Source organism: Mus caroli, unplaced genomic scaffold (assembly GCF_978045245.1).
Source record: "Mus caroli unplaced genomic scaffold, Mus_caroli_1 scaffold_5, whole genome shotgun sequence".
NCBI classification, from domain to species: Eukaryota; Metazoa; Chordata; class Mammalia; order Rodentia; family Muridae; genus Mus; species Mus caroli.
The window spans coordinates 7698312-7722414 of record NW_028227260.1 but is presented as its reverse complement, the minus strand read 5'-3'; the positions used below and the strand labels follow the sequence as shown (position 1 = coordinate 7722414).

General features: G+C 40.1%; 2 protein-coding genes across 4 annotated transcripts in view; one reads left to right on the top strand and one right to left on the bottom strand.

Moving 5' to 3' along the window:
* Ace2 (angiotensin converting enzyme 2) overlaps positions 1–9592 on the top strand; it is a 49550-nt gene extending 39958 nt beyond the window's left edge. For both annotated transcript variants that reach the window (XM_085837916.1, XM_021153479.3), the window contains 4 exons: positions 1484–1584; positions 3776–3892; positions 6834–7028; positions 8693–9592. In XM_085837916.1, the coding sequence (XP_085694042.1) occupies positions 1484–1584; positions 3776–3892; positions 6834–7028; positions 8693–8801 (522 nt within the window). In that variant the 3' untranslated portion in view covers positions 8802–9592. The remainder of the gene's footprint in view (positions 1–1483; positions 1585–3775; positions 3893–6833; positions 7029–8692) is intronic.
* Positions 9593–14478: 4886 nt separating this feature from the next.
* Positions 14479–24103, bottom strand: part of Bmx (BMX non-receptor tyrosine kinase) — a 64613-nt gene continuing 54988 nt past the window's right edge. For both annotated transcript variants that reach the window (XM_029473273.2, XM_021153332.2), the window contains 3 exons: positions 22999–23117; positions 19114–19271; positions 14479–15516 (listed from right to left, as the gene is read on the bottom strand). In XM_029473273.2, the coding sequence (XP_029329133.1) occupies positions 15442–15516; positions 19114–19271; positions 22999–23117 (352 nt within the window). In that variant the 3' untranslated portion in view covers positions 14479–15441. The remainder of the gene's footprint in view (positions 15517–19113; positions 19272–22998; positions 23118–24103) is intronic.

The window sequence follows — 24103 nt, the reverse complement described above, 5'->3', positions numbered from 1 at the left end:
AATAGCAGCTTTGATTAGGAAAGAGGAGAGGGCATGTTGTCTCAGGTAGATGGGATGAACAGCTTGGGTGTGTCCTAGAAACCTGGGACAATCAGATAAAGCAGTCCAATGTTCTACAGAAAACTGACGTGTCAAGCAAGGTATAGACTCGATGAATCAGTTTCTACCTCCCCATTTCCTGAAAAGTTAAATATTTCCCAAGACTTGACAAATTTTGCTATATTTTTATAGATACCTAAGACACCAATGTACATAACACAAGCATTAAAAATGAAAACAAAAGAAAGCAACTTTCCCCTTTATTGAAAATAGATTCTTTTCTCATATAATACATTCTGATTACAGTTTCTTCTCACTGTACTTCTCCCAGCTCCTCCCGAGCTCCCCTCCATTGGGATTCACTCCCTTTCTGTCTCTCAGAAAAGAAAAATTGCTGGCTTTCAGACAGCAATTGGAGAAGCACAAGTCCATTGTTTCTCAACTATGAGTGCAAATTCCCACTTTTTAATGTGCATTGAAAGCTCAAAAGAATATTTATTTTAATCACACTTTTATTAGCTCATCTTTGGCCTAATAAATTGAAATTAGTCCTGGCAGATCAGGAAATGTCTCTATTCTCTTGTCTGGGCATTTGCATCCATGTTCCCTTTCCATGCAAATTTGATGGTGTGACATTCTAAAGCCGATCACTGATGAGAGGTACTTTCAGTGCCTATGTGCAGCAGGGCCAGAGTATCTGCCCAGTTCAAGTCATTTCATGGTAGACATCATCTTAAGAATTTAGCTTTTCAATGTTTAAAATATGGAAATCATAGCAAGAGAATTACTAGGGACAACAGTTATATACAACTATCACTATTAAAAAAAACCCATACTTCACATATGGGTAAACCCAAGCTTAAGTGAAAACAATTCTTTCCCAAGATTCTGTGTTGCTTTTTCTCTGAAAGGGAAAGGAGAAAGGAAACGCCTTTGTCATTTATTGATCTCTACTGCCATCCACTGGAAGAAAGAGGGAATGCTACCTTTAACCCTCTCTGGCAATAGACTGCATGGTTCAAATACCTGAGACTTCCCAATAAAACAGTAAAAGCTAGAGTGAGTTGCCTACAAAATACATAGAGTCCACGAAAACCACACAACTTTGGGCTGTCTCCTATCTATAAACCTATCCTCAGGGCTCTTATTTCAATTCATAGCAAACCAAAGTGAAAGGACTGATGGGCCCCTGAAACAGGAATGGTTGCATTAGCACCTCCTGGGGTAGTAGATATGCAAATTCTTGGTTCTCATCCTAGATTTCCGAAATCGGAAACTCTTCATGTAACAGTCAGTTAAATCCATTCCAACCACCAAATGCGGATGCATGCTCACACTGGAGGGCAAAGACTTGATGGCCAGAATTCTTGGAATAGTAATGAGGACTCTGCCATTTCCCTCTGCCCCCGCCCCATTGAATGGTGTCTTTCTTCTGAATTTGCAGTATAATTGGACCAACAATGAAATGTTCCTGTTCCGATCATCTGTTGCCTATGCCATGAGAGAGTATTTTTCAACAGTCAAAAAACAGACAGTTCCTTTTCTGTGAGTTGATTTGCTAGATTCTATTATTATTATTATTATTACTACTACTACTACTTCTACTTGCTTTACATCCTATTATCAGTTCCCTCTCCTCCAAGTATCCCCTCACCCAAATCCTCCCCTATTTCCCCTCCCTTTCTCCTTTGAGAAGGAGGAGCACCCCTGGGTATTACCCTGCCCCTGGCTCATCCAGTCATTGCAGGACTAGGCAATTTGCTAGGTTCTGTACATAACTCCCTGCTCCACTACTCTAGAGCTTAAACTTTCTTCACATCAAATCAAGGAGGATATCCAAATATACTTTAGTTTCTGTATTTTTTGAATGGAGATTTCACATATGTATATGCTGCATTTTGAAGTTCTCTCATACGATTCCCGCTGAATTCTTTCTTCTTCCTCCTACTCTTGTACCTCTGTTTCTATTGTTACCTTGTTTATTTGGAGTCTACTGATCTTAACTAGGGTTGCTGGCATAAGCATAGTCCAGAATTTTATTTGACAACCAGGAATTTGGGTTCCTTTCCTTTTAAGATGCTTGTGGTTTATCTTGTAGATGCTATGAACATTGTTATTAAACATCTCTCTCTGTCTCTGTCCACTCTCATCTCTCTCATCTCACTCTTAGAATTAAAGTAGGAAAAAAAGAAAATTCTTTTCTTCTTGGAGCTTATATCAGGAGAGAGAGAGAGAGAGAGAGAGAGAGAGAGAGAGAGAGAGAGAGAGCGCTATGGAGGAAAACACAAATAGGACAGGGAAAGGTAAGAGACTGGGGGAATGTTCAACTTTAAGTGAGTTAGTGATTAGAAAGGACATCACTAACATTAAGAAGTAGGGAGAGAAGCAGAAAAGCCAACAGTGCAGACAATGGGAGAAAGTGTTCAGCAAGGGAATCAACAGGCACAAAGTCTAACGAAGTAATAGCCATTGCATGGCAACGGAACAGCAAGGCCATTGTGGATGGGGAAGCATCTACTAGAGGGCAAATTGGTGATATATGATCAGGGCAGTTTTAGGGCAAAAGTGAGCACAGAAAGTTCTTTGGGGCCTCAAGGCCATTGCATAGACTTTGGTTTTTGAGATGGTCAAGTAGTTATTCAAAGACCATAGATCTCTACATGTTCTGCCTTGTTTTTTGCTAGGATCACTCCCAGAGCTGTGTGAGCATTGCTTTGTCACACTGTATAATGAGCCCTACTTTTACCTTCATCAATTGATGCTATATAACACTTGCTGGATAGAGCCAAGCCAGAGAATGTTAACATTCTGTTTCTGACACTGAAAGATCACTGTCTACCATGTTGCTTCTCATATTTGTAGGTCACCAATTACTTGTCTTGATTCTCTATGTGTCTCTGTCTCTCTCTGTCTCTCTGTCTCTGCCTCTCTCTCTCTCTCTCCCTGTTGAGACAGGGTTTCTCTGTGTATTGCTGGTTGTTCTGCAACTTATTCTGTGAACCAGGATGGCCTTGAACTCCCAGAGATCTGTCTGCCTCTGCCTCCTGAGTACTGAGATTAAAGGCATGCACCACCACTGCCTAGAATTCTTGATTCCCTTGGTGTTTTAGGTTGACGTTAAAAAGAATTAAACAGATGTAGGTTTTGTGTGATAGTGGGGAAAAACAGTATCAAAGGTGGTCTTACAACCCTGCCTCTTTCTCTGTTTTCAAGACCCGATTTCTCTGTGTAACAGCCCTGGCTGTCCTGGAGCTTGATTTGTAGACTAGGCTGGTCTCAAACTCAGATATCTGCTTGCCTTTGCCTCCCAAGTGCTGGGATTAGAAGCATGCATTACCATGCTTAGAATGTGAGGTATTACAACTTTTATGCTACTGATTTCATGTGCTTTGGATAGTGTCAAGATTCTTGGTCAATTCTATCTTTTTACTGTTTGCCCTGTTCTGTGTCTCCTCATCCAGGAGCCATGTTCTAAATTCCATTCCACTGTCAAGGGGATGACTTTCTTTCTTTCTGTCTTCCTTCCTTCCTTCCTTCCTTCCTTCCTTCCTTCCTTCCTTCCTTCCTTCCTTCCTTCCTTTCTTTCTTTCTGTCTTTCTGTCTTTCTGTCTTTCTGTCTTTCTTTCTGTCTTTCTTTCTGTCTTTCTGTCTTTCTGTCTTTCTTTCTGTCTTTCTTTCTTTCTTTCTTTCATTAGGAAAGGAGAAATATGTTTCTTTTTGTTCCCCCCACACACAGAGAGGAAGATGTACGAGTAAGAGATTTGAAACCAAGAGTCTCCTTCTACTTCTTTGTCACCTCACCCCAAAATGTGTCTGATGTCATTCCTAGAAGTGAAGTTGAAGATGCCATCAGGTGACATTTTACTTTCAAACAAACTATGTAAAGATGAAGGAGTTAGCTAATGTGCCAGTAGCTTACATTTTGTGCAATATTGTGTGCTGGACATCATTTACAATCATTTATGTCTTTTACCTCATCTGAAAACATGGGTTGTTCTTGTGGCTGTGGTGGTGGTGTCTGTGGTCTATGTATGGATTTGTGTGTGGGTGTGTACATGTGACATGGTTACACATGTAGAAGCCAACGGTTGACATAGCTGTCGTTTCTGACCCATCACCACCTTGCTTTTAGAGACATGATGTCTCACTAAACCCAATGTTAATCAATTTAGGTGGGCTGGTAAGTGAACTTCAGGGATCTGCCCATCTCTCCCAATTCCTAGCATTGGAGTGGACACAAGCTGGGTACTACCACACCCAGCTTTTTTATATGTATACTGGGCATCAGAACTCAAGTCCTTGTGCTTGTACAGCAGGCATTTGGCTGCTGGAACCATCTCTTTAACCACACAAACTTGGGTTCTTGATCCTATTATAATCCAACAGCAAGAGACTGGTTTTGATTGGGGACTGGCCAGGAGAAGGTCTTGATTTGGAAGCAAGCAAGCAAGCAAGCAAGCAAGCAAGCAAGCAAGCAAGCATAAGCAGTGCTGAGAAGCTCCTCTAGAAACTGTGGACAGGAGACAGAGACCTGGGGAAATGTGACCAGGTTCCAAGTTATCAAACAAGCTATCATTGTCAGGAACTAGAGTTTCTGCTAGGCAGTCCTGTCTGACAACTCTAGGATACGGTAGAATGTGTACCCGAATTGTCTCAGCAGAGGACTGCAGGAGCTCAGATCTTTAACACTTCTCCCTAGTCACTGGCCAGGAACTCTTTCTGGTGATATTCATTCCCTAGCCTCTCTAGCCTGACAATGGTCTCAGGTAAAAGGGAAGTCATTTTGGCTAAAGGAAGCTTGGCTATCATGCTTGGAAAGTGCAGACAAGAAATGGGCACACACTGCCACCATTTGTACAGGGACACTATGACATTATGAAAGAGTTATTGAATTGCCCAAAGCAGGAATCAAGGAAGGTAAGCATTAGGTTTCATTCACACCAAGATAAGAATTTACCATGGAGCAGTGATCACTCGTAAGAAATAACTGGTCCAGACTGCCTCAGTTGTTTTAAACAAGATAGCAGGAATGGAAGACAGACGGTTCTTTTTCTCATTAAAATAAAAGAAAGAGAGAGGAAGGGAGGGAGGGAGGGAGGGAGGGAGGGAGGGAGGGAGGGAGGTCACAAGCAAGCAAAATGCTAAGTTTCCTGTCCCTGACACCTCACTAGGTGGCACTATTGAGCTATGCCAGGAATTCTATTTACCCTTCAGACCAGATCTCAGATCTGCTGAATAGAGTGTGCCTAGAAAATTTGGCCTGATTGAGGTGTGTGAATCATGCCCAAAGATTCATTCTCCTCCTCCAAAAAGGCTAGTATCAGCCTTAGACAAAATTCTGGCTGAGATTGTCATGAAAGCACCTTCTCTTCCTGGATTCTGAGATAGAAGCTACAGGAAATCTCAAACTTTCTTTTCTAGAAATGACTCTTTCAAATGACTTGATTAACTCTTGAGGTTGCCAGGGCTTGTGGCTAACTCTGTGTTGGCTGCTTGTCCTCTCTGATGGAGTCTGACCTCGTCACCTGAGCTATACCAATGGATAAGAAACTGTGGTGCTAGACATTTTACGAACCAAAATGTTCCTCCATTATACTGTTTTTGTTGTCCACAATTTCCATCCTTTCTACTCCGACAACTTCAGCTACTTATAATTTCAGTGCTTGAGAAATGCAGAGGTCTCATTCCCGTGTTCCACTGTGATGCTGCTTCCAAATGTTAGCACCATTTATTTGGACAACTTCTTCAGCGACTTGGGTGTAGGATATGATTCATTTATAAAAGAGGGATTTTCAAGTATGCTCTTCTGTTTTTTGATGTAATGTCATTTTAATAAAATAATTGATCGCTTGAGATTCTTTTGAGACAAAGCTTCTCTATGTAGCCCTGGATGTCCTGGAACTCATTCTGTAGACAAGGAAGGTCTCAAACTCACAGAGATCCATCTGTCTCTGCCTCCCCAGTGTTAGGATTAAAGGCGTGCGCCACCACTGCCTGGTTGTCAGTACTTATTTTAGATGTAGGCTGAAGACTGAGAACTTCTTGCCGGATATGCTAACTTTTAAAATGTAGAATCTAGACATGATAAATACTAAGCTATCTGTTCATTCTAAAATCTTCTTTTTATAATGAAACCTATGAATTTGTATGATAACTTTATTCTCTTAACGTTTTAGAGTGTGAGCCTATGTGTTTATATGTGAACTGCATATGTGCAGCACCTGTGGAGTCAAGAAGAGGGCTTTCAATCCCTTGGGGCTGAAGTTATAGGCACTTTTGTGAGCTGCCCAATGTGGGTTCTGGGGACCAAACTCAGGTCCTCTGGAAGAGTGATACAAAACCTCTTAACCACTTAGCCATCTCTCTAGGCCACCTCTCTCCCCCACCCCTCTTTATACATTTCTAACTTAAACTTCAAATAAGGTTGTTGATAGACCTAATTCAGGTTACCAGGTATGAAAGACATGTAGTTGTCAAAAGTTTGTATCTCTCTATTGGCCCTATCTACTTCAATTTTATCTTTATTTTAGGTGTGTATTTTTGTGGCCTTGCTATGTTCCCCTGATTATACTGGATCATGCTTTGCAGAGTTGATTGACTCAAATTTGTCTAGACCTCATCCTAAAGCACTGGCTTCCCAGGCATGGGCCACTGCACAAAGTTTTAGTTGTACATTCTAATGACAAAGCATATTAAATCCCTTTGGATTATATCCCTGATATAAGGAGAAAATAATGGTGCAGAACTTTATTTGGTCTAAGCATCCCGTTTACTGCATTCTCTTTTGCAAATAGGAGGTCTCGGGGCCGCATCAATGATATCTTTCGCCTGAATGATAACAGCCTGGAGTTTCTGGGGATTCACCCAACACTTGAGCCACCTTACCAGCCTCCTATCACCATATGGCTGATTATTTTTGGTGTTGTAATGGCACTGGTAGTGGTTGGCATCATCATCCTGATTGTCACTGGGATCAAAGGTCGAAAGAAGTGAGTATCCTTCCCTAGATGTATCTGTCTTTTTAGAATTTGAAATTTTGCAACAAATAACACTGTATGCACACAGGGTAATTACTTACTTACTTGGACATTTATCTCCCTAAATATTCTACTATATCCCATAGCATCTTGTCAGATGTTAGCAGTAGTTTACCTTACTAGCAAGCTCACATATTATAGATGTCTAGCCTGAGGTTTATTGGGATGCTGTAGTCAAGTGCATTCTATCCACACTGGCATATCCAGACTGCAAACTCAGTAAGGCATTGTTCTCACTCATGACTCTTGCTTCATCCACAGAGACTGACATGGAGCACAAAGTATAATGTCACCTAAGAATGAGCCATAAGAGGTGCTTCCAACTATTACTCTTTAGTTACTTTCATTCCTCTTTGGGAAACTCAAATTTATCATTTGAGTTCATGGGCAGGCACCCTTTAATTTGTTCTAGAGCTGAGTTGATTGAGGGCTTTTAATCACCAGAGACTGACTTCTAGCTCCTGTCTTGAGAAAGTATTAACTCTTGTTGGTCCGCTCAAATAACTTAGTATTTTGTATCACTCTGACAACATTATCTGCATGTTTTCAGTTGTTTAAACATACTCTCAGTTGAATCTTTACACAAATTAGTTTATTTTATTTAATTTTCTTTACTATAGAGATCTCTCTATAACTTCATTTGAATAACTTCATTTGAAAAACTAAGGCCGTGGAGATGGGTAAAGTCACCTGCCCCACAAGCATGAGGACCTGACTTTGAATCCACAGAACCCATATGTAAAGCAGATACAGGAGGCAAGCATCTATAATCCCAGCATTCCTCCAGGGAGATGGAAGGCAGAGGCAGGAAAGTCCCCAGAAGTCTGTAGGCCACTCAGCCTGGTGTACACAGCAGAGGCAACAGACCCCATCTCAATCACAATGGGTGTTGAGAATCAACACTGGATATTGCTGTCTGATCTCCACATGTGCAATGAAGCATACACACTTACACACATGCACATGTGTATGCATACACAGATGTGCACAAAACACTTTCTAGGTAGTGCAGTCAACATGGTTACAATGTTCAAAAAAAAATACAAGGGAGTCACAGAGTTCCTTTACCATTCTTTGTTTCTGAGTTTCCTTTTAACTAAAGTTATTAGTTTTTAGTATACATGAACTATGGACTACATATTTTTATTTACCAACTAGTATGTTTTAGAGGTATTTCTAGATTTTTTTTAAAAAAAAATTCCCAAGCAATATATTTTAGGGATTGTTTCAGATTGGCTGTGTAAAGCACTTCCATTTGCCTGGTAATGTAGTTGCCCACTTTGTAGCAATGGGTTACCAAATGTTTGTGTCTATTAAAAAAATACAATGATTTCAAATAGGCAATTTCCTGTGCATGCTAAAGTAGGTGCAAGATATGTCCCAGCAGGTAAAAGGCTAGGTTGAAATCATCATGAACTTCTAATTTTAATCAATACTTCTGAACTGTCCTCATAGGAGCAGAATTAATGTACAAACAGCACCAGCTTATGAAAGTTCTCTTTTTCTCCAACCCAGCATCCTTAGCACAGGGTGCCATCAGACTTTTGGACAGTTATCCTTTAAGTAAGTGTCTTTCTAACATCACTTTATTAAGGAGACTTTGTTTTATTTGACAGGAAAAATGAAACAAAAAGAGAAGAGAACCCTTATGACTCGATGGACATTGGAAAAGGAGAAAGCAATGCAGGATTCCAAAACAGTGATGATGCTCAGACTTCCTTTTAGAAAAGCACTTGTCATCTTCTTGTATGTAAATGCTAACTTCATAGTACACAAAATATGAGAGTATACACATGTCATTAGCTATCAAAACTATGATCTGTTCAGTAAACGTTGTCCAAAGAGCATCAGACTTGAGTGGGCATCTTCACTGACATTGCTTTCAGTATTTATTTCTGCCTTAGGATTTGACATCTCTTCTGTTTATTAATAGAGCATAAAAGAGGGAAATATGCCTTTGGCCTCACAGTCTATCCAGGAAGATATGGTTGGGTAACTGGAGTTAGAAGATGAAATGATGTCTCTTGGGGGCAAGTGTTGGCTTTAGTATGGCATCTGGGGTGTGAACTGGTGGGACTGCTGAGGTTGAGAATGGTGCTTGCTGTTCACTTGAATCCAAGTGTGACATCATGCTCTGTGGCTTCTGTATTAACTCACTTCAAGTACTGTAGGAATTTGTTCACAGTAATACTTGAAATGGACTGTCCCTTCTTTGGAGGTGCAGTTCAACGGAGAAAGAAGCCAGACATCATGTAGAGACCATGACCTTTTCTCTTCCAAACTTGATCAACATCTCTCTAACAAGACACAGCTAGCACAGGAAACTCCACAAACCCAGAGCATGCCTGTCAGAAACTGCTTCCATTATTCTCCCATTGTGGAGTAAGGGAAAATTCCAGATGAATGCTCGCTCTGTGAGATGGGTGCCCAATCTCTGAAATTGTTTGTATTTTCTCACAGGGTCTGAGCAATGGTGAACACAAAGCCGACCTCAATAAATACTTATTAGATTTAGACACTCCTCTGATCTTATGTGTGCTTATGTGTCTGTTATTTCTGGCTCTCATTGTATGGACAAAGTTGTCATCTTGGACAGAGAAATTATAAAATCAGTCCAAATGATTGGTGCTCAGATTGTATACACTGACAAGTTAGGAACCAAAAACCTATCATTATCAATTATAAATCCTATCATTATCAAATATATATATATATATATATATATATATATATATATATAACCCAAGGATTGATTAAAACTATATTAAATTAACATGTTCGACATGCTATGTTGGAGACTCCAACATAATAGTGCAATGTTAGAGTGACTTTGTATTTAATAAATTTGATATGTTCATGGTCATGTTGGATCACAAACCAATCAAAATCATTTGAGGCTATTTAGTATCTTTGCATTTGTATAATACACAGATTAGCAAACAGAGAGTGCCTTTTTCATGAGAGCCATATTTATCCAATCAAGCTTCTATATCATCATCTGTCTTACTATCTTGCTTCTGGGGCAGCCAAGAATTGCTTTTCTCCCCAATTTACATTCACATTTCAATGATAAACTTTTAGCTTGTGTATGTCATTTCTTCTCTAATACAAGATCTTCTACAAGCTACTATTTAAACTGCCCTTATAGGCGGATCTCTGTGAGGTTAAGGCCAGCCTGGACTACAGAGTTCCAGGACAGCCAGGGCTACACATCTAAACCCAGTCTCAAAATATGAAAAAATAAATAAAAATATTGATAGATTTAAAAATATCCCATGTAACTGGTATATTCACTTTACAAAACCTTCAGTCTGTTTCTTAGTTCAACACTGTGCAAAAATAACCTTCGTAAGAACCAATTCTATCCTCTAATATCTTCAAAAAAAGCCTCTCCATCCATGGTAAAGAACCCATGGTCACATGACACAGTCTCCAACTATAACATGGAAATGAGAAAAACTGCTTTTGCCCCAATTTAATTTTTCCCAGGTCAGTCCTCATTTTGCCCACCAAGTGAAAGTTGTGGTCTTTCTCCTATGCAGTAACATCCTCTGAGAGGATGGAGGCTTGTACAAAGATGGTCTTGCACCTGGACATAAGATGGGAGCTGACAATCTCCCATCCATGTGATCCTTGGGCCAAATTATGCCCATCCCCTTGAGTTAAAAATAAGCATTGTATTTTTTTAACTGGTTGGGAGAAAAGTAGAATAATATTTCATGCTACAAGAAAATGATATGAAATTCAAATTTCATCATCCATAAACAAAGCTTTATTGCTACACAGCCATGCCCATTAATTTTCATATTACCTAGAGCTGCTTTTGTGCTGCAAAGCCGAGGTGAGGAGTTGACTTAGAGAAGCTACGACTCACTAAGTCTCTTGCATGCAAACATTTCTGGCCTATGGGCTATAAGGAAGCAAGGATGTACATGTAAAAGAGCAACTGGAGTTCAGAGATCCAAGGGACATTTGCTTATGGAATCTAAAGTATTCCTTTCCTGGGAATGTAATCGTTCCATAGGCAGTGGAGTTAATAAGAAGGTAATTGAGCTAGAAAGAGCAGGTGCCAATTTGCTCTTGTCAGGTGTTTCTCCATAACATATTCTCCCTTGCTTGAGATCCACTTGTTTCTCTTTATCTTTAGGTATAGGGCCTTAGACTCAGGGGGAATTGCAGAAGACGTGGAGGAAATAATTGTAAGAGCCAGAGAAACAGGAAGTTTGCTGTAAGGTTGGGCCTTCTAGAAATGTCAGGAAACTACAACCATGAAGTCTCACTAACATGACTGCCTAAACATGACCTGAACAGGGAGCACACTACAATTGATGTCCCATGCTAACATGCAAGGGGGCAATGCTCCCGAAACCTCAGCCCTAGAAAAAGAACCATAGGCAACTAAGGAATCCTGTGAGAGGGAGAAACAGTCTTCCCTAGTGAAGAACATACCATTTACTTATCCAATACCAAATGGTTAACCCTGAAAATAATTTTGCCAGCAAAATTATACAGACTGGGTAGGTTGTATTTATATTTAGACATGCACGCACATAACAACAAAGGAAAAAAGGCTATTTGAAAGAGAGCAAGGAGGGTATATGGGAGGGTTTGGAGGAAAGAAGAAGATGGAAATGAGGTAATTATAATCTCAAAAAACCCATTTTTTTAAAAAGGTAAGGTCTTAGTTCAACCTATGCTCCTCATGCACACACTCCCAAGTCAGAAATGGAACTGAGTAACTCGACTTCTAAGTCTACTATGTCAGCATCTTTTTCATTATTAGCTCCAGCACATATAATGCCAAGACCCTTGGACTTGTGTCTCAGTCTTGACAGATCAGAAATTGCTGTGCAAGATTGCTGGACTTCACCTAGGAAAGATCATGTGCGAATTCCTCTCCAACTTGCCATTTGGGAATCTTTCTTATCATATGATCTTCTTTCGTCACTTCTAAGAGTGTATGTAGATAGACTGCTAGTTGAAGACTATAAAAATAATGGCTGCTGGAGGAGCTAGAGAAAGTACCCAAGGAGCTAAAGGGATCTGCAACCCTATAGGTGGAACAACATTATGATCTAACCAGTACCCCGGAGCTCTTGACTCTAGCTGCATATGTATCAAAAGATGGCCTAGTCGGCCATCACTGGAAAGAGAGGCCCATTGGACTCACAAACTTTATATGCTCCAGTACAGGGGAATGCCAGGGCCAAAAAGTGGAAGTGGGTGGGTAGGGGAGTGGGGGGGGGGAGGGTATGGGTGACTTTTGGGCTAGCACTGGAAATTTAAATGAGTAAAATACCTAATAAAAATATTTAAAAAATAATGGCTGCAAAACACAGTTAAGTGGCATTTTAAAATGTTATGCATATTTCAAAACAGCGTAAATAGTATTCTTATGGTGCTGCATTCCTAAGTGTACTGATTCTCTCACAGACCTCTAGCAGTGACTTAAATTCTTGTTTCACCTGGGTTTTGAAATCAAGCTTCCAAGCAAGGCTTTGGTTTCATTTTGGTTTCATTTTATAGCTAATAGTGTTGTTTGCATCCTTAATGTTATGTGTGACTTTTTACAAACAGATGACTTTTAGAAAATCACATATATAAGAAATAGAGGCAATGAAGGAGATTATCTCAAGAGAGGCGCAGAAATAAAGGTCAAAAATCTGTAGAACAGGGACTACAGAGATGGCTCAATGGGTAAGAGCACTTGCCACTCTCAAAGAAGACCTGAGTTCAGTTCCCAGCATCCAAAGGGCAGCTTCTAAGTGTCTGTAACTCCAGTTCCAAGGGAAGCAACAACTTCTTCTGGTCTCCATGGGCACCAGATACACACATGGTATACAGACATACATGTGGGAAAACACCCATACACATAAAATAATTGTACAGTGCTCTGCTGTACAAAACTCTAGAGAGTAGGAAAGGCTGACTGGGTCTTTTGAGAAGGAGAAAGAGAGGATTTGCCACTTGATCCTTTTTTGCCTCCTTGAGTAGAGAAGAACCTGGTGCCCTGGAAATGGCAAATAATGGAATGAATGTGTAGATGTCCTGGTGGCTGTTTTAAAAATGACATTTCATTATTCACTCATTATGCATTGAAATTCACATACCTCTGTTAAAAATAGAATACCATTATCATGACAGTTCTTTGCTCAAATATCAGAATCATTAAGGAAAGGTCAAGAAACAAATAAGCAAGGGAGACATTTGAGCTTGTTGGTGGGTAAAGAAATGGGTGGTTGGCCGGGCGTGGTCGCGCACGCCTTTAATCCCAGCACCTGGGAGGCAGAGGCAGGCAGATTTCTGAGTTCGAGGCCAGCCTGGTCTACAAAGTGACTTCCAGGACATCCAGGGCTATACAGAGAAACCCTGTCTCGAAAAACCAAAAAAAAAAAAAAAAAAAAAAAAAAAAAGAAATGGGTGGTCTGCATAAAAGGAAGAACATCCGAAAGTAAGAGCACTGGCTGCTCATCTAGAGGACCAGATTTGATTTGTAGCACTCATTATATGGTGGCTCACAACCATCTCTAACTGCATTCCCAGATGATCTAACTCCCACCTCTGGCCTATGGGTACTACAGACATATGGCACACACACATACACATGAAATAAAAATTACAGACATTTTAAATACTATTCTTGTATTAAGATTCAATACTATTCAATTAAGATTGAAGTAGAAAATTCAACTATCTTCCAAGTGAGCCCAAAACTCCCAACTTAAGGGTTTAACATCATTAGAAAGTAAGATGGAGCTGGGTGGTGGGGCACACGCCTTTAATTCCAGCACTTGGGAGGCAGAGGCAGGCGAATTTCTGAGTTCGAGGCCAGCCTGGTCTACAAAGTGAGTTCTAGGAGAGCCAGGGCTACATAGAGAAACCCTGTCTCAAAAAAACAAAAACAAAAACAAAACAAAACAAAAAAAGAAAGTAAAATGGTCTTAATTTTAGTAAGACCACAGTCTCACTGAGTTGTGATTGATATGATAATGGTGAAGGTTAATGTGGAGGAAGAAGATATTAATTTCTACCTGAACATCTTTTGTAATAACTTGTGCTCTGTGTGAAAGATGGAACACATTGTTCAATATTATTTTTCAACACATTGTACAATACTGTTGTTTTATTTTCATGTACACAATGACATATAAAGTATCATTGTTTTAATCTGGAGATGGAGCTGTATCATTCAAATGAAGTTATAGACCATATATCAGTGCCTTGACACATAATGAGGTACCCTAGGGCAGTTCAGCATGCATGGGAGCTTAGGGAAAATGCCAGCTCATTGGCTGCACTCACACCTGCTTCATCAAAATTTCTAAGGTGGTATCCAAGAATCTGCATTGTAATCAATTCTCCATTTGGCTCTCACACAGGTAAAACTTTGAGGTTGGTTGTACATTAGTTGATTAGGTTGTATTAGTTGATTTTCTCTTCTATGATAAAAGGCTATGACCAAGACAACTTATAGAAGAAAGGCTTTATTTTGCTTATAGTTCCAGAGAGTTAGAGTTCAAAATGGCAGGGCAAAGGCAACTTGCAAACAGGCAGATAGAGCAGGATGCTGAGAGCTCTCATCCTTTATTTTTCTTCTTTGCCTGTATACATGTCAGTGTACCACACGTGTCCATGGTGTCCATGAAGGCCAAAAGACGTCATCAGATACCTTAGAACTGGATTCATAGACAAGTTGTAAACCACTGTGTGGGTGCTAGGAATTGAGTCTGGGTCCTCTTGAAGAACAGCCGGTGTTCTTAAGCACCAAGCCACCTTTTCAGCTTCTGAGAGCTCACATCTTGAATTGTAAGCAAGAAGCAGAGATAGTAGGGTGAAGCCTTAGGCTCTCACAGCCCGCTCCATTGACATCATTCCTCCATCAAGGCCATACCCCCTAAACCTCCCCCAAACAGTGCCACAAACAGAGAACAAATATTCAAATGCCTGAGACATTTCTCATACAGAAGCAAACATATACATTTCCGTTCTTGAAAAGATATTTAATTATCACACTAGTGCCAATTAAAAAAAAAAGGGGAGTTCCCAATAAATCACCTTTTCAATTCTGCTCTACCTTTATACACAGTACAATTTGTAAATTGCAATCTAAAAATGAACTTTTACCATAGTCTTGGAAGTATACCTTAAAAGCAGCGCAAACAAAATTACCAATTTGACCTAAATTTCAAAGAAATATCTTGTTTCCTACCTTGCTTTTTTGGGTAGCTAATATAACAGATAAACAACACATAGACCATTGTTAAGAACTAGCTACATTACATTGAGTCTTTCTACTTCTCTTACAAATAATGAGAGTGTTAGTTAATATTGACATTTGTTCTCATCACCACTCTGAAATTTCTCTTCATGGTTTATCTTGTTCCCGAAGTGGTTCTATGGCAGACAGGAGTTGCTGAAATGTGGGGCGCTTTTCTGGAAGCTAAATAAAAGAAAATCCCGATGTGTTAGATGATAAAAGGCATAATGTAAAAGAATGCTAGAGGAGCTGGGGATGTAGCTCAGTTGGTCAAGTGCTTGCCTAGAGTGCAAGACACCCTGACTTCAGTTCCCAGCACCACATTAACCAGGTGTGGTGGCATACATCTATATCTGAGGACTTGGGAGGAAGAGGCAGGAAGATCAGATGTTCAAAGTCATCCTCTGCTATACAGCAAGTTCGAGGCCAGTCTGGGCTACACAAGTTCCTGACTCAAAAATTAAAACAACAAACAATAATATAGGGCTAGGAGAAGACTCAGTGGGTATGAGTTCCAATCTTCAGAAAACCACAAAAGAGCCCAATGTGTGACATGAGTCTATGATCCCAGCCTTCCTATAGCAAAGTGGGAGGTGGAGATTGGAGAATGCCTGGAAGCTCCCAGGTACACTAGCATGGTGTGCACAACAGCAAATAAGAGAGTCTGTCTCAAGCAAAGTGAATGGTAAGCATTGATACCAGACACATCATACAATGGCACCAGTGTACCTACATTCACAAACACTGCATGGTGCGTGTACACACACACACACACACACACACACACACACACAATGAACAATATATAAAACATGTGTAGCTCAGTCCTAATGTGAATAACATTCTATTTAATTTGAGAGAGGGTCTCACTGAATAGCCCTGTCTGGTCTAGAGCTTGCTATGTAAACTAGGCTGGTCTTGAACTCACAAAGATTTGCTCTGCCTCTGCTTCCTAATTGGTAAGATTCAAGGCATGCATACCATACCCAGCGAGTGACTTTTGAAATGTGGAAACACCATAGACCTTTCTACTAAGATTCATAATAAGACAAGGGTGCCTTTTGTATTCATTGTTCTTAAAATCATGTTGAAATTACCAACCGGGCTGGTGAGATGGTTCAGTGGGTAAGAGCACCGACTGCTCTTCCAAAGGTACTGAGTTCAAATTCCAGCAACCACATGGTGGCTCACAACCACCCATAATGAGATCTGATACCCTCTTCTGGTGCGTTTGAAGACAACTACAGTGAACTTATACTAATAAATAAATCTTTGGCCGGAGCAAGTGGGGTTGGCCAGAGCAAGCAGAGGTCTTAAGTTCAATTCCCAACAATCACATGAAGGCTCACAACCATCTGTACAACTAAAGTGTGTACTCATATACATAAAATAAATAAATCTTTTTTTAAAAAAAGAAATTACCAACCAATGCACCAGGGAAGCAAAAAACCAGCCCCAAGAATTAGGAAAGGAAAACTATTTGCATAGGACATAATTATGTGCTTGAAAATTTAAGAAGACTAATGATAGACTCCCCCAAACAATAAAGGATGTTGCAATGTGTGTGTGTGGGGGGGTGTAAAAACAAAATAACAAGTAAAATCCAGTAAGAAGATAAAATGGAAGGCAAGGCATCATTTATAATAGCAACAATATCAAAATGAAATCCTTAACAATGTAGCCATCAATAAGGAGAAACTTAAAAGATATAAATGTAGACTGGAACATACATTAAGAAAAAAAGTCCCCTTTGTTCTATAGTAGGACATGTCACTGTCATGGAGATATAGAATTTCTCCAGTTAAAGTATATAAGAAATACAATCTTAAAGATATGAATGAGTTGCACATAATGTAGATGAATTTATTTTACAGACTTTGAATTTGCAAAACAGCTCAGAAGCTATGAAGAACAAAAATCATGAGGATTCTAGCCTACATAGTGATAAGATATCACATAATACTCTGTTATATAACAGCATATAATTAAAGTAGTGTGGTGCTGGCATAGGAAGACCAGACCACAGAAGAGGTACTTCCAAAATAAATCACTATTATTCTGCAGGGAAATGGAGAGTAATATTAGTGTGGCCTCTCTCTGCCATTAAGGTGGTTCCTTATCTCTTGGTAGCATTTTAGTAAATGGTGTTTCCAACAACAGGATAAACATTATAAAAACTATATGGTTGGACTACAGTTTATGCTATGCATAATAAATACACAATAAAATAAAATACTTTTTAAAGCTTCATTTTTATATTGCTCAAAAGTTTTCAATGGCTTCACATTGCATGTAAAAATTGGATCTCCCCTCCTCTTCTTCCTTTTCCTCATCATTTTCCTCTTCTCCAGGATACAGAACCTTGATCAAACTTATACCTCCAAATTTATTTTCAGCCTTTCCAACAACATCTCTAGCTGAGAACACCAAGCCTACTTCCACATCTTTGCTTGTGGTCATCTTACTTGGACACACTTTGGCACCATCTCTGCTCACATACTAAGGGCATTTGGAAGAGATTTCCTGATCCAGCTCAGATACTGATGCATTCAAAGAAGCTGCTCTCCATCCTCTGAGTCTATGCTATGTTCTATCTTTTTAATTTGGGTACATAATTATAAACTTCTTGATCTTTTTAGACACACATACACATGTGCACACATACCCCATTGTGTGTGTGTGTGTAAAATTTAGTGGAACCTCAGACCTAACTCCACCAATTAGTTGTTTAAACGTTTAAGACATTTGTGATAGAATTTCCTCCATTTTAGGCCCATATCTGCTTTGTGTAACACCTTTGTCTTCTACCTCAGTGTTTGGGAGATAGGAAGATAGGGTAGGGGGTGAAGAAAGGGAGGACGAAAAGGGAGGAGAGGAGGAGGAGAAGGAGAAAAAGAAGAAGAGGCATTTCATGTGATTTCTGTATGCAATTAGATATCTCTGCCATATATTTTTGAGTAGAGGACAGATTTCATACTTTTGTGAAGAATGAGGCCTCGTTCCTACACACAGAACTATAGGCAACAGAGGAAAGCTGGGAGCAGGGGAGGTGGTCCTCTCAAGGGAAGAGCACACCAATTAGTTTTCCGGTACCAAATGGTCAGGCCTTCAAACATAAATGTGATGTACAAGTAACATTACACGACTGAATGGGTTATATATATATACATATATATATATATATATATATATATATATATGCACACATATATACATGCATACAATAACAGTAAATGAAAGAAGAGGATAAATTTGAGGGAGAGCAGGAAGGGATAAATGAAGAGAGAGGGAGGGATTTGGAAGGAGAAACACCAAGGGAGATATATAATTACATTATAATTAATTATAATTACATCACATTATAATCTCAAAAAGAAAACAAAAGATAGCTGGGCAATGATGGTGCACACCTTTGAACCCAATGCTTAAGAGGCAGAGGCAGGCAAACCTGTGAGTTCAAGGCCTGCTTGAACAGAGTGAGTTCCAGGACAGTCCAGGGCTACACAGAGAAAACCAACCCAACCCAACCAACCAAAAACTGTTTAAAAATTTTTAAAAATTAAAAACAAAAACAAAAGAGCGAGGACACTGGCATCTGCCTTGTTTTGTTGTTGCTGTTTGTTTGTTTGTTTTTACATTACAAGCACACATGACCCAGGACCATTTTCAGCTTTTCTCTAGCAGGTACTTTCTTTTTCTCATCCCTGCTGAAGCCCCACCCCCCATCCACACCCCTCACCCCCTGTCCACCCTTCCAACCTCTCCAGGGGTTATACTTACCTCATGCCAGCAGCTGTACATGATCTGGTAGATGGTGTCTGATGCCAGTTGGGGCCGGTAGAGTCTGTGGCCCTGGGAGACCTTCACAACCACCTCGGAGTTATCATATAAGTCATAGGGCTGCTTCCCTAGACTAAACACCTCCCACATCAGGATCCCTGTAGTGCATCCGGGGGCAGTCAGCAAATAGAAGAGAAAGGAGAGCCAGTGTCAGAAGGCCCAGGGCTTGTGGAAGGAACTTCACATTATAGGACCAGAAGGCCACTGGCCAGAGCAAGGGATTTCTGGGAAACGAGGTCTAGTGAAAGGGGGAAGTTCAGCTTTGGTTATCACTTCTACAGTCTAGATGTTCCTGCATTTGTTTTCAGAGCCCTCTCTGCTTGTTAGAAAGCCAGTGGTTGACAACAGCAGGGGGAGTCTCTTGGGGCCTAGGTTGACTGGCTGCTTTAGGGAGTCACTTGGGGTCTCATGCAGTCTCACACTGACAACAAACTGTGTAGTAAGCTACCATTCCAACACTTATAAGTGATGAAGTCCTTGTCTTTTCTTTCTTTTTTTTAAAAAAAAAAGATTTATTTATTGTTATATGTAAGTACATTGTAGCTGTCTTTAGACACACCAGAAGAGGGAGTCAGATCTCATTATGGATGGTTGTGAGCCACCATGTGGTTGCTGAGATTTGAACTCAGGACCTCTGGAAGAGCAGTCAGTGCTCTTAACCGCTGAGCCATCTCTCCAGCCCCTTGCCTTTTCTTTCTCTGCTTTTGCACTTGTGCACTTGTGCTTTTGCATTTCATCACATAGTTAAGTTACCTTTTGATAGAAATGTGAAGCTAAAACAATGAATGCCCATTTCACTGTCTGTGGTTGCAGTTGGTCTCTCACCATCTTTCATGCGTTGGGTACCATTTTGGCAATTTGAGAAGAAGCTCCAGGCTATTGCATTGGGAGCATGAAGTCACAGCTTATCTGTCCGTTTTCAGAGTGCTCACAGTCCTCTAGTTCATGGAAGCCATGGTGGACTCCAGGATAAGGCACCAAGTTGGGGTGTTTATGATGATCAAGAGTGACATGTGGGTTCACTCTGATGTGGCCTTTGAAAGGCTAGTTTTCCCACTTGCAGGCCAGGTCAATTCCTTAACACCTCCCAGCCTCAGCTCTCCTACCAAACAACACCTTCTAGAGTTGCTGTGAGAATTAAGTAGGATCTGACACACAGTGCTTTTGAAAGAGTGCCAGGGCATTGAAAAAGCTACCAGAATGGGGCCATTCTCTCCAAGGACAAAGACTTTAAATCAGTGATTCTCAACCTTCCTAATGCTGTAACCCTTTACACAGTTCCTCATGGTGTGGTGACCCCCAACCATAAAATCATTTGTTACTACTTCTTAAGGGAAATTTTGCTACTGTTAGGAACAGTAATGTAAAATATCTGTGTTTTCCGGTGGCCTCAACAACCACTGTGAAAAGATCCTTGTTCCCCCAAAAGGGGTGTGACCCACAGGTTGGTCATAACCCACAGGTTGCAAACCACTGCTTTAAACAATCAGCCAGGTTCAAAACTGTAGACAACCAACATATACAGAAAAGCACACAATTGTTCTCAAACCTCAAACTTTGACTTTCAGGCTACAGATCTTATGTAAACTACTATTAGTAAAGCAGCTTACATGTTGTGGTAGCTCTTCCTTTATATACATATTCTAAACTAGTTCTACAAAAGAGCGAGGCCCTGTCTTCAAATATTCCAAGGCCAGTGACACTGCATAAAGTAACTGGAGGAGAGATGATCTCCTTTGAGAGGAACTTCCAGAGGTCCTGGTTCATTTTGAATAGCCATACCAGCAGCACATTACTTAAGAATAGATTTGCTGTTTATGAACAGCCAGAAAATACCGGCAACTAGATTCTGTTTTCTGAGGTGGGCAATGAGGTTGGGTAATACTGTCTTTGGTGAAAATACAAGCAGTTAAGTAATGCATGAGGGGCTCAGATTTTAAGAATAATATTCAGCAGCCGTATCAGTTGATACAGAGGTATGAAACTAGTCTTCACAACAAGGAGCAAACTGAATCTCAAACCACTGTCTGTTGGATGTCCCTTTTTGTGTGTCCATTTGATTCTCTTTATACTTTTCAAACAGGAATGCTTGTTTGTAATAATTATTTCAGACAGAAAAATAAACTTCTAACTAAAATTTCCTTCTAACAAGTTATCTCGGGTGTGGTAAATCAAATTGCACTTGAGGTCTAACATGGGCATGGAATATTTCTTGATTGTATTTCATGTATTTTGTCACTCAGTGATAATTTAGCTTACTTATCCTGGATGCAGCAGACAGTTGTTGAAAACAGTCATGGTGTTGTCAACATACTTTATAGAAACTGACAGAATCATAACCCAAGAGGTTTTTTTCCCCCTCTTCACAATCACCTTTACTTAATTTCATTTCTCTTCTTTTGATTTTGGGTTGTTTTTCTGGTTGTTTTTGTGGTGCTAGTGATCAAACCCAGGGCTTTTGAACACTCCAGACAAATGCTTCGCCTCTGAGCTATACTGCCAACTCAACTAGTAAAGCTTTTGTTGCTCTCCGAGATGGTCTTGTTAAGTTCCTCAGCCTGGCCTAGAATGCATGAGCTTCCTGACTTTGTACCTGAGGTCTGGGATTACAGATGTGTCTTGTCATGCCTACCTTGAGCGAGTAAATTTGAATCTAAGTATTTTAACAAAGTAAAATGGTTTTCAAACGTCTATAAAATATGCAACGATAAGTTTCTTAGACTGTGTACCACACTGTAGCAATTACTCTGTTGTGGCACAAAATCGGCCACAAACACATGGCAATGAGTGGCCACACCTGTGGCCAATGTGACTTTATTTATACAAACAGGGTATACACATTGCATCTGGATCTGTTGTTTCCCAACTTCTGATCTAAAATGCTAATTTTAGCAAGCAGAGAAGAACATGGGTTGAAATAAGGTAAATGTTCACTGTGTAAGAGGCCCAGCAGTCATGTAATATGCCCTGAAGGGTGGAGTGAGACTCCAGTATCTCCACTAGGTCTCGTCTCTTCTCTTCCTCTTTGTCACCTGTGGAGCAGCTTTGCTCCTGCCACATCCTCTGCCTTGTCCTTGCCCACCTCATCAAAAACCAAGCAATGGGTCTGATCTCAGATCAGAACCTTTAACACTATGAGCCAACAGAAATACTTTTTTAATCTATGTTGACTTTGCCAGGTGCTCCTTATAGTAGTAGAAAGAGGATTTACACAGCACTGAAGAAAGCACAGAGTCAAGTTTGCTGTTTGCCTTGGGGATACCAAGAGACCCTGCCATTCTGAAGGGACCCAACTGAACAGTTACCATAGTTACAGTTATGCCCAGAACCAGTGGTTTATACTTAAGCCCTCCAACCTTTGGGGTTTCAAAGAAACTAACATTGAACATTTTAATGATTCTTTCACAAAACTCCTTGAGGCTAAAAGAGGTGGTTCACACCTATAATCCTAGATTTGGGGAGACTACGGAGGCAAGAGGATCGTGGGTTTGAGACCAGCTTTCATTACATAACAAAACCTCGTTCGAAACAAAACAAAAACTGTTTGAAAGTTTCACGGGGTGGGTGGGAGGAAGCCCCTAAGTCCTTTGATTCTGTTGGCAGATGCTAAGATGATGTAAATTATGGAAAGTGTATAAGACTTCCTAACCCTGAACCCCAGGAAGGAAACTGTCCTCTTCAACCACTTGCTTGTCTCACACTGTGTGTGTAATTTTGTAAAGGCTCAGGGTTCTTTTTCAAATGGACGTTGCTGATCTTGCGGTTTCCTGTTGTGGAAGTGAACTTAAGAAACGGGGCCAGGATGCTATGTGGTCACTTCCTTACCAAATGCCCATACATCCGACTTGCTGCTGTATTTGAAGTAGTGAAACACCTCTGGAGCTGACCACTTGACTGGAAACTTGGTTCCTACTGAGCTGACATACTGATCATCAAGGACATATCTGTAAGGAAAGCATCAACACAGGCATTAAGACTTATGGTCTTGTAAATTGGGATGGCCCTGATTGGCCATTCTTGCTTCTATGGCCCACCATCAGCTAGACTGATGAAGGACATCGAATGAATGCTAGTTAGATGAATGCTTCAATTTTCTAGCTAATTTGCTTTGATTTCCTTTCTACTCTGTCCCCCTTCCCCTGCTCCATCAATCTCCATGAGATAAGCTCTTGTGTAGCCCAGGCTGGACTTGAACTATATAGTTGAGAATGACCTTGAACCCTGATATTCTGCCTCTACCCCTGAAATGCTAGGGCTGTGGGTATATACCACTACATCTGGTTCTTTAATTTTTTTTCATTGTGACAGCTTAGTTTCTAGAGATTTGTAAGCATTTAGAAAATGTACCTTTGAAAACAGCAAAATTTGAGTGCAAAATGCTTAATAATGATCAAACCCCACAAATTGTGAAAATATAACCATTCAGAATTCTACCCCCACATCTGGTAATTCTCTCTCTCTCTCAAGATACATTTTTTTTTTTGGCTTGTGCTCTCTGATTTTATCTTTTCTCTATTTGTTGTGTTGAGATTTGCTTTTATTTTTCATCATGCTGTGAGGATTTGCCCAGATAGCATATTTTCTCCCCCACTATCATGTTTGGTGACTGAACAGCACCTACTCTTATGGAGTAAAACAGTTTATTGAATTGTATAAACCATTCTTAATCTTTTATCATAAATAATGATGAAAATAGCTGATGGAAAAATCAAAAACAAAAAAATTAGAAATACAAAGGTGTCCACCAACCCCAGGTTTATTATGATTATAAAATATAAGTAACCTTTATGGAATGTACTCATGTTGATGAATATGTAAATATATAGAAATATGTAATTATATAGATTACAATGCAACCATTAAAAACCATAAAATAAAAAGCTGTTCACAGTGTATGGTTATGTGAAAAAGCATATATGCTTGATGCTAT